This window comes from Ceratosolen solmsi, unplaced genomic scaffold (assembly GCF_000503995.2).
Source record: "Ceratosolen solmsi marchali unplaced genomic scaffold, CerSol_1.0 scaffold7, whole genome shotgun sequence".
In the NCBI taxonomy this organism is placed as follows: domain Eukaryota; kingdom Metazoa; phylum Arthropoda; class Insecta; order Hymenoptera; family Agaonidae; genus Ceratosolen; species Ceratosolen solmsi.
In genome coordinates, this window is record NW_011948413.1 from 4,438,372 (window position 1) to 4,449,296 (window position 10,925).

The following is a 10,925-nucleotide window of genomic DNA, read 5'->3' on the forward strand; positions in this document are numbered from 1 at the left end:
TCTTTATGTGTTTCAATATTGCCATTAAAGCGCATCATGTTAAATTAACTCAAGTTATATAAAATTCACACATTTAATTTAATAAAGAAAAAATATACACGCTATATTTTGTGTTTAGAATAGCAAAAAAAAAAAAAACAAAAAAAAAACAAAAACAAAAAAAAAACAAATACACGCGCGTGCGTTCTTTTTTATTTCGTTATATATATGTATAAATAAATGCGTGCGCGAGCGCACAAACTCGCGGACGTATATTGCGTTAATCAATGCATACTTTCTACATTGACAAAAATAGAATGAAAAAAAGTCGCTAGATACAATTGTTCTATCTTATCAACCAACGAAACTTTTCTCTTTTAAAGCTGTTGGACGAATTTCCCTTATATGTCTATATTCGTACATTGTTCCTTCTTACTTATCATTAGCAATAATATACATCTATACAAAACATTCGGATACAAATAAATCTCAAAGTTCTTTAATTTCTCGTAAAAATAATCGAATTGCTGCCTTGGTTCCAGGTTCGGCGGCCTTGCTCGCTCCTGCGCACTAGAAGCGTTCGAGTGCCTCTAGCGACACGGCAACGCATATCAAAACCAAACTAAATAATGCCAAAGGATACTCTCGGATCAGCTGTTTTTCTTACCCTGTGACTTTGACAGCAATATATTAGGTTAACTCGAAATAATTCGAGATATATCGGTTTTGTCCTGAAATCACGCACTTTTCCCACGAAATTATGTAGCTAATGCGCTAAAACGAACAATGATTAATTATCAATGAATCTGCTCGAATGCATCGTGTCTAGCTAGGAAGCTATTTTCCCAATCTATCGCATTATATACATTAATAAAAAACTATTTGAATAATAAGATATACCCGCTCTCGCGAGATGATAAACAAGTCATAATGGCGGCGCCCACGATGGTCATTTGTGACGTCTTACGTATTTGCAGATAAAAGAAACGGTGAAATTTCAGTCAGGGTCAAATTTTCCGTAATCATTCATTGTAATGTCCTAATTAATTGCATTGGACTCATCTACGCTTAACCATTTATTGCCCGTGGAATCAATTTCGATTCCAATGAACATGAGTAAAAAGTAAGTAGACGTAATTAAGAAAAATATAGCAGTCTCATCATTGTACTCAGTCTGATGTTTATTCTAGATTGTCGAATTCAAGAGGTACAAGTGACTGCAGATTTCCCACTCAGCCTAGAAAGAATAAAAAGCTGAATAACAGAAAAAACAATTTGACCAATGAATTCCGGTCTAGTAGCAATAGAAATAGTCATGACCAAAGCGAAGAGGAAGTATTTGGAATGGAGTGCCAATCCATGTTTTGGCAACAACCGAGTACATCGCGTCAAGTATATCACTCAGCTCATAATATGCAGCGCCTTTTCACAGCCATATCGGATCCTAGTGTTTGCGGATATTCTGCAGTACCTGCTACTTACACAATGGAGCCTGTTCCGTTACCTCCCCTATATCGAATTCAAGAGCCAGTCATTAAAGCGCAATACAGACCTTACAGAGGTAAAACAAGAGCATCTTTAATGAGTATGCAGCATCGTCCTGCATGGAGTTTTGATGCGTTTGGAAATGATTATATGAGTCTTCAAAAGAAAGGTTGGAGCCATTCTAGCCCTGTGGGTTATCAAAATGGAGATTATGCAAGCTTGCCCCCTACTGCTAACATTGACAATAAAAATAATAGAGAGGAATTGAGCGCGGAGCACAGACGATACTCAGATCCTGGATTAGGCCCTGCCGACCCACCAACTACGTCAAGAAGCGATGAGACGGACAGTGCGGATAGTGATAGTTCAATAACGACCATTGGAAAGAGTAATAAACTATATTTGACACTTATTGAGCAGGTACAGCAGATTTCTGCTTTTCTAATATATCATTACAGCTTTGTTTCTCGTTAAGTTGATTCGTTATTTGTAACAGATAACAAAGATGAAGGAAATGAATAGTCAATTGTTTAAAGAATTGCATCAAGCCAAATCAGACTTAGAAACCGTAAAGACTGAATTAAATCAATTCAAAAAAAACATTCCTTCGGATTACCAGCCAGGAATGTTATCGGGTAATCCAATTTTTTTATTGAAGTAAATCGATATGAGAATCAAAACACATTAATATTAATTAAATTGTATCTGTTTTTACGTAACATTCAGATATTATTAAAGAGATCAGAGATGCCAGTAGAATCAAGGAAGAGGTGATGCTCTCAAAGTTGAAAGTGCTAATGGATAGTCAACAATCTCAAAAATTCATAGATCTAGAACAGTTGAAAGTAAGTAATTACTCGACGAATGTGGGAATGAAAATTTTATTATTAAAGCGGCCAGGTGCTTTGTCTCTAGTCCGGTGTCGGTGCGTTGCCGAAGATTTTGTTTGATTAGGATGGCCAGGTGAAACTAGTGCCGCCTGGGCGTCGTATCTTTCGTTTCTCTTTCTTCTGTTTCTCATCCGCGAGCAAAGCGTTGAGCGAAAATATATCGTGTCTTGGTTGGTCAGGGAAAGCGTCGACCTCGGCAACGTCCAACTCGACGCTAGAGAGAGACATAAAATAATCGAGCCCGTAATAATATTGATGTGGAGTAAAGCCGAGCCGTATTAAATTTCAGCGAGGGGTTCGTTGTGTCACGAATAGGATGGGGTAGGGTGGGGTCAGCACACGGCATCCGTCATTTTCCAAGGCGTAAGCGATCGGCGACATGGGGGCACTTAGGCGCTCCTTTGCCCCTGTCCACGCTCGTATCGGGTTTCTCGCGTCCATTAGCCTCACGAGTCGCCGAGTCGCGGCACAATGGTAGCCCGGACAGCCACCGCCGCTCCCTGACCCGTCGCTTTTTTGAAATGGCCGCTGTCTTTCTCGTTGCAGAGTCAACTGGAGAAGGTGAGGCGCGAGAAGGACGAGAGCGTGGAAAGAATCGGCAAACTCGAGACGGAAGTTGCAGCCCTGAGGCTGAGCTTAAAGTAAGTAACGAGCAGCGCGAGGAATGATACGGCCGATGGGAGAGCAATAATAACATAAGTCCCTTTATTTTCGTGGATAGTAGCAGCGAGAATCGTGAGATCGCTGCCTTCGAGGAGGAGAACCTGACGCTGCGCCGGGAGCTGCAGGAGGCGAGGGCCTCCAGGAACATGGCCGAGTGCCATGCGACAAAGTGCGTAAACGCTGCTGTAGCCCTTCGGCCTGTCACGCCTGTACATTTCGACTCACCTAGTCCCTCTATGACGAGCACCCCCGTGCGTACCACATACGACTCCACATCCACAGATCCATCCCCATCCGTCGCCAGTCTCCGTTCCACGGACGGCAAGCACGACTCGGGTTCGTCCGGTTCATCGCTGCTGCTGGACGAATACCTGTACGAGGACGAACGGACACTCGTCGCGGCCGTGGCCACGGGAACCTCGTCAAAGGACGAGAAGAAGCCAAGGGGACCAGAGCACGAGTCGGACAAGGCCCGCGAGGGCCCCATTCATACCAATATCCTGGTCGCTGCTAGCCCCGTCGTTTCAAAAGACTCGACGAATATCCTGACCTCCAGAGTCCTGACAGCACCTTCACGCGCCACCTACACCACCACCTACATTTAGGTCGTACGTGCGGGGCCAATCATAGCAAATAATCAAAAGACAGAACAAACAATTTATAATACATATGAGACATCTTTAAATACATATAGATACGCACATACACGCGTGTGTTTATACAATTCATGTATACATATACATTCGTGTGTATATGCATATATGCACGTGTATACGCGCACGCGCGTGCACTCATGCACACGAACACCCATACGTGCACGAACGCGAACACGAACACGAACACCGACACCAAACCGGTACACACGTATAATTATATGTATATATGTATATATGCATATACGTATATATGTATATATACATATACGTATACATATATATATATATATATATATATATATATATATATATATACGAGCAAATAGATAGATAGAACATACGTCTCGACAACACACCACAAAAGGGCTTTTATACTGGCTTATTCTAGAGGTTGCGAATACTCTGTACATATCAAAAATAGCACGTAGGTTTTTATGGTTCACCGTTCATGCATGTTTTGTACATAATGTGCTTCGCCATTTTCTTTTAACTATATCTAAAACTCAGTTGCCAATATGCTTCACTGACTACCGCTTATTTCATAAAGTTCTATTTAATATTTCCATACTTACAAGACTCTGCATCAATATTTTCAGACTATTATATCCTTAAAATAGACTAGTCCTACTCGAAGACGTCTGGAAATATCGAAGCTATGTGTAGCAAGAGAGTGAATCCTTCTTAAACGTAAAGTAATTTTATGTCTTTCTCTGTTGTTAAAACATTGCGCTTAAACCAGGTCATCGGTTAACAACTGATTATTGAACTTTACTCGCCTCAAGGTTCAACATCTCGCGTCGTTGATACGATAATTTATTCAAATAGATATATTCGATTATTTTATTAAAATTAGCTCGACTTTAGGCAACAATTCGATTGATACATAAGCATTAGGAGCGCTTTAATAAAACGCTGAATGAAATTAAGTTAACGCGAGGATCAGCATTATAGGAAACGTCAATGCTCACTTCCCCGAACAATAAGATTAAGTTTTCAGCGCAAAATACAATTTTTTTTCTTACGTCAATGTAATTTACAAAACTATTACAAAAAGAATAAGAATAAAAAAAAAAAAAAAGAAAAAAGAAAAAAAATCATTTTACGATTAACAAAAAGTTCTTTTGATCCGCACAATACTGTAAACGTTATATTATGTCTTCTTTTCGGTAGATTTTAAACACTCGAAAGAATAGCTCCATCCTAAGAAAATAAAGGTTTTGTGTCGAAGGTTGGAACGTTTGAATATCTCAAGTCATTTCAAAGTTATATTTACTTGACAAGGATCATAAACATTAAATTGAACAATATATTATTTTAGCTGTTTTGTGGATTTTTCCGATGCACTTTTTAGTAATATTTAACTGTCTGTACCTTTGAAATAAACCGCAATGTTTGCTTGTTTAAACGATAGGCGGAAATTTTTTCTATTTTAATTTTATTACTTATTTTATTAAAAATCCAAGAGATCTTCATAAATTTCAATGTAAAATTAAAGTGAAAGTAAAATTGTTCTCCAAGTAATACGAAATTTATTAAAATTAAATAAACTTGTTTGAAACACATTCAAATTCGCTGAAATAAATTCAATAAAAATATTTCTTGAATATTTGTAATAAAGTAAATTAAACTAAATGCCATGTGTTGATAATTCTATATGTTTTATAAATATAGCATTCGAAGTCAGTTGATAATATAGTAAGCAATCGATCCCAAATTAGCTTCAAAATAATTTACAACTTAGCTCGTAGTTTATATTTTTGTAGAATTATGACCAAATTCGAATAGAATGATGATCTATGATTCTAACAATAAATGAAAGTGCTTGCGAACCGCCTTTATCGAACGTTACTCCTCTAAAATATTTTATAAAAAAATTCTAATAAACAATCAGCAGTCAGCTAATGCTTTTATAAATAATATTTAATATACAGAAATATCTTAAATTTTATTTTAAACACATTGTTGCCTTATACGTCAAAAGCATTATGACAATTTACCGACTCCGTCGAGTAATAAAAAACGACATTTTCATTAGATGTTCAATAGATAATCGCGTGCTTCGACAAACTTACCTTAAGGCGAAGAAAGGCCATTTAGTTAAATATAAATATATTGACTCTGCAATGGAAAAATGTTACTCGGAAAGTTAACCTTCGAATGACTTATAAACGCGCCAAATATTATAAATACAAATGTATAGCAGATATTTTAGATACATTGGCATTGATTATCCGCTCCAAGCAGCGGAGAACGATATCTGTACTTTAAGGCACGCGGAGGAAACGGAAGCGTGACTTTGCTCTCCACGCGCATAAGCTCCATTGCATACATCCTTTTAGACGATTGCGCAAAGGAGCACAAAGTATAGTGCCTGAGGTGCGATTTAACCGCTGCCCTGGTTTATCGTTCGAAAATCATGAATAAAACAGAAACAAATGAAAGGGAAGAGAATTAACGTCCTAATAAAGTACTACATGGACAGGAGTGAATAACGTCTGAATGTCCGTACATTAACCGTGACTAACGTACGAGGGTGTTGAATTGGACAGCCCTGGTCCCGTAATTTGCATATAGAATCTACCTGTCCCCGGAAGAGCACAACAGCGCCGGGTCACGAGATCAACGAAGGATTTGCCTCTCTTCGGCCGCTCCATCCTCGTCGTAGGCGAGCGGTTAACACTAGGTCGCATGGCTTTTGGGGGCGCTTTTTATTTAAATGGGCGTTTGAAAACGGGCCGTCGTACGTGGCCACGTGTACGTAACGCGGATACGTGATGATTTATCAGACTGGAGAGGCTCATGGAGATACTGCGCGAGAAAACGCACGCCGCCGGAAGCACGAGTACTCGTAATGAGCAAAAAGCTGTGGCTGAGGAGGAGGACGACGATGAGAATGACGATGAGGAGGAGGATGAGGATGAGATAGATGTCGAGAACAAGGAGGAGGGGGAGCCGAGAAGAGACGAATCCGAGAAGAGCAGCAAATTGGAGAGCAACCCTACCATCGCCTCGGGGCCCGTTACCGATCTCTGAGTCGATCGCCGTCTGTGCACCATCACCATCCCGTCGGCTAACCACGAGATCAGCGACTCGAGCCGAGCTGCGTCCATGCGAGATTAGTTCTCCCGTTTCACAAGGCTCTTCCTTATTTTTATTGGCCCTTGTTCCGATAAGCCTCGACCCCCCTCCCCCGACACACACTCACCCGCTGGTCCTAGTATACGCCCATCTCTCACTTTAATCAAATGCTCTCTCTTTTCGAACCTCAATACTTTCACGATCTGTCAACTATGCAGGGATACGTAGTTGCTGTTCATTAAACGCTCTCTCTCTCTCTCTCTTTGTCTCTCTGATTCACTCTCCCTCTCTCTCTCTCTCTCAGCCTCTCTCTCTCTCTCTCTCTCACTCTCACCCTCTCTCTCTCTCCCTCTCTCTCTCTCTCTCTCTCTCTCTTTCTTTATTATGATTCATAACTTTATTTTTACTAGCATTATGAACATTATTACCGTAACGTTATTTTAGCTGTATATTTACGTGTCGCGTGTACTTACGGGCACGCGTACATTTACGCAAGGGAACAAATACACAAGTACGCAGAGCAACTATTATACTGTATGTGTTTTATCAATGTTAAATAATTTGCTCTTCTTATTCTTTATGTTTATTAGTTAATTGTGCAATTTATTTTAATACATGTACATAAAAATAATACCAAAATCGATAATTAATTTATTTCTGCGATTATTTTTTTGTTTTTTTTTTTAATTTTTTTCTTGTACACTTTAATCATATCTTTGTTGCCAGCAATTTTTAAAAAGTAAAACCATACTTTGCGTAATTATTGTCGATGGCTTTTATGTAGAAAATTAATTACATCTTGTTTGATAAAATAAAATTATATATATATATATATATATATATATATATATATATATATATATATTTATATATAAACATATGCATGCAGTTTTATTCACAGCGAACGATAAGAAAAATGTTTTATATTTTCATTATACATGCAACTAATGTTTAAAATAATAATTAAAATATATAAATATTGTCTTTACTAATAAAAATTATGTTAATAACAACATCGACAATAACGACAACAATAACAAAACAGTAACAACATCAATAATTATAATAATAATAATAATAATACATAGACTGGTTTTGCATTTTATAAAATTGTTTCTCTAAAATTGTAAAAAATATATTCCGAAAACATAAAAGATACATGACCGTTTAATGTTATTGCTTGATCTTTATTGGATACTCTGTAGAGCAATTGAATGATGTAAAAAAGTATAATTTTACTAGAGAACATTTACACATGCTTTACAAATATATATACATATATAAGTTTATCCGTATTCCAGTCCAAAAACTTAGCAATAATAATACTTCTAATGCAAATAAAAATATTAATAACAATTATAATAAGCGTAACGGTTGACTAAGACTCACCATGTATGTATGACACTCTCTTCTATTCCAATTATTTTATACTAGTGTATTTAAATCTTCAGTATATTTTTAAATTTGTACAATCTCCATACTTTATCATGCGCACTTATTAAGACATTGATTTTATCATACATTATAACTACTACAAATGTACAATAGAAAGTTATGGCACATTTCCATTTATTCTGTCTATATTATATACATACAATTTCTTATTCAGATCGAAAAGATAAAAAATTATAATAATTATTTTTATAATATTATTCTTGCGGCGGCATCATCGAATAAATCGTATAAGATTTATATAATTAATCATTAGACAAAGTTTTTATAAAAGTTTATCAATTTACGAGTCTATTTTTCATAGAGACTCAACAACATATACATTGTAACACAATCCTAGTTTTCAGCTTGAAGAAGGAGTCGTTGTAACGAACATCTCTATTCGTGCAATTTATAATGCTGAGAATGTACATTGTTGAAAATATTAATTTACTGCAGAATAATTCTGTAAATATCATATTGTAAATTGACGATGAAAAGTGCCATTAGCTAAATTTTCATAATGTTAACGTCGACCTCCTAAAGTTTGAACTCTCAACGTTATCAACTATTTTTCTTGGCATGCAAATACACTTACATATATAAGTAATGATCTTCAATGAAAATAAACAATGATATTTAAGAAGCTACCGTTATAAGTTTGTAATTAAAGAATATCTGAGATTGTATAATAATTTCGTAGTAAAAGATCTTTATAAATTTCCATTTTCTAAACTGACTTTCGTTTTTAAAAAGATTATATTTGTGAATCAAGAGAGAACAAGAGCGAGGAAAAAATGCGCTTCTCAGGAATGTAGTCGACTAGTATAATGCGTTGAATGAAATTCTATGTATTTTTTAATCGTTGCTATTGCATAACGCATGAAGTTGAAAACAGAAGAGAAAAAAAGAGCCGAAGGAGTGCGCAAGGTAAAAGAGTACTACAGGAAATTGAGTATTAGATATTAGATCGTATACCAACGCGTATACGCTTGTGTGTGCCTAAGCATCGCTCTCTCTCTCTCTCTCTCTCTGCGTGTGTCTGTGTGTGTCTGTGTGTGTGTGTGCGTGCGTGTGCGTGTGTGTTTGCGCGCGCGTGTGTTTGTGTGGGTGCGCGTGTGGGTTTTTCTTTGTGTTTATGTGCGCGTAGCGTACGTGTTGAGTGGCACCGCAGGAAGAAATATCTTTTTATCATATTTTGTTTTTGTTCTTTGATTAAATTGTAAATACACGCGTGTAGAACTTGTATTTTGAGGTTTGAATAAAAATATATCTTTCAAGACAATAGATGCTTGTACGTTATTAATTTCATTGGCGAGTCGCAGCGACGGGTGCCGGCATCAATTGCAACCTTATCAGAGACGCGCGAACAGATAATAAAGTGCGTCGCGTCTCGGCGCTGTTTTCTTAGCGCGTGTTTTCGCTCGACAACCTGCCCTTGCGAAAGCGATAACCCGATAATGAAGCGGGATGAAAGAAATAACAGGAGGAACGTCCGTTTCCTTCTCGCACCATGGTCTCCACTCCCTCGGCCCTTCTCGTCGTAGTAACCAATTGCTCTTGCAAAACGCTTTTCACTTGCCCTCGCAATAACAACACAGACGAGAGGAAGAAGGAAAGACGGCGCGTATGTATACACACGAGAGCCTTATCGGTCTTGCTGGGTTTATTGTTCTTTTTCCCGTCTGTCTTTCCTCTTCGCCCCGGCGTTTTTCCCCGGTCGTTATCTTGGGGAGATCGTAGTCGGGCGCAGGGCAATTCGCACGTCTTTTCAAAATCCATTATGTTCCATCGATGGTTTCCCGGCTTTTTATGATCCCGACGATAAAGCCGCCGCTACGTAGAAAATGGAAAAGCTTCGCGGCAAAAGCAAAAATACGCCGCCGCCGCCACCGCCGCTGCCGCTGCCGCCGCCGCCACCACTACAGCCACAGCCACCGACACCGTCACGGTCGCCGACGTCGGCTCGTAAATCGATAATGATTTTATGACGGCTTTTTGCGCCGCTTTATGCTCCTGTGGCTCCTCCGAATTATTAGACCTGGGATCCGTTGGGACTGTTTGCCGCCGCTTATCCCAAATCTTCGTAATTGCAGCCGCGCGATCGCGAAACTACGAGAAATACCGAGTGCGATGCAATTTGGACAGTGAGTATTTTAGTGCCATTGGCAAAGATCGCGATTAGCGGGTCGAAAAAGTTTTCGCGGCTTTTTTTCTCGCGGCTCTTCAAGTAGAATTGCAATTTTTATAGGGAGAGTCGTATTTGTAAAATCGCAAACGATCGGCCTGCTAACCTGCTTTTTACTTTTTGGTCTTTCCAAATGTGGAAACCAATAAGAACACGATGAAGGGTGCAGAATGAGGGAGGGGAGAGGCACAAACATAAAGAGAGAGAGAGAGAGAGAGAGAGAGAGTGAAAGAGCTGTGGAACAAGGGGAACGTCGTTTCTGTTTGCTCAATCGATCCGCATACAGTTTTACATAACTAGTGGGACATCGCTTAACCGAATACGACTGAACCACGATACACGCTGAGAGTTTGGTGTCGGTGGAGTAAAATGATTCTCCTTCACTTTTGATGGCTGGTCGAAAATTATAAGGAGAAAAATACAAAAAGGAAACCATTTTTTCTTCATATTTTTTCGTACGGCCTTAAGTTGGTTAATTTACATTCAAATACCTCAAAATGCGCCATGCAAAATACAATTTCAAATACCTGTTTTAAATGTTTGCTGTTTGCTTTG

At 38.4% G+C, this 10,925-nt stretch overlaps 1 protein-coding gene across 5 annotated transcripts; it reads left to right on the forward strand.

Annotated features, from left to right (window-relative positions):
* The first annotated feature begins 789 nt into the window (after positions 1-789).
* LOC105367335 (intracellular protein transport protein USO1) lies at positions 790-6,853 on the forward strand. Of its 5 annotated transcripts, none has more exons than XM_011506000.1 (7): positions 790-1,102; positions 1,170-1,884; positions 1,961-2,099; positions 2,191-2,309; positions 2,901-2,995; positions 3,076-3,186; positions 6,460-6,853. In XM_011506000.1, the coding sequence occupies exons 1-7, from the start codon at positions 1,086-1,088 to the stop codon at positions 6,704-6,706; spliced, it is 1,443 nt and encodes a 480-aa protein (XP_011504302.1). In that variant the 5' UTR covers positions 790-1,085; the 3' UTR covers positions 6,707-6,853. The 5 variants fall into 5 exon arrangements, with proteins under 5 accessions (XP_011504302.1, XP_011504304.1, XP_011504300.1 ...); XM_011506002.1 differs by having other exon boundaries at positions 3,079-3,186; XM_011505998.1 differs by having other exon boundaries at positions 3,076-3,622; positions 6,460-6,532.
* The last annotated feature ends 4,072 nt before the right edge of the window (positions 6,854-10,925 follow it).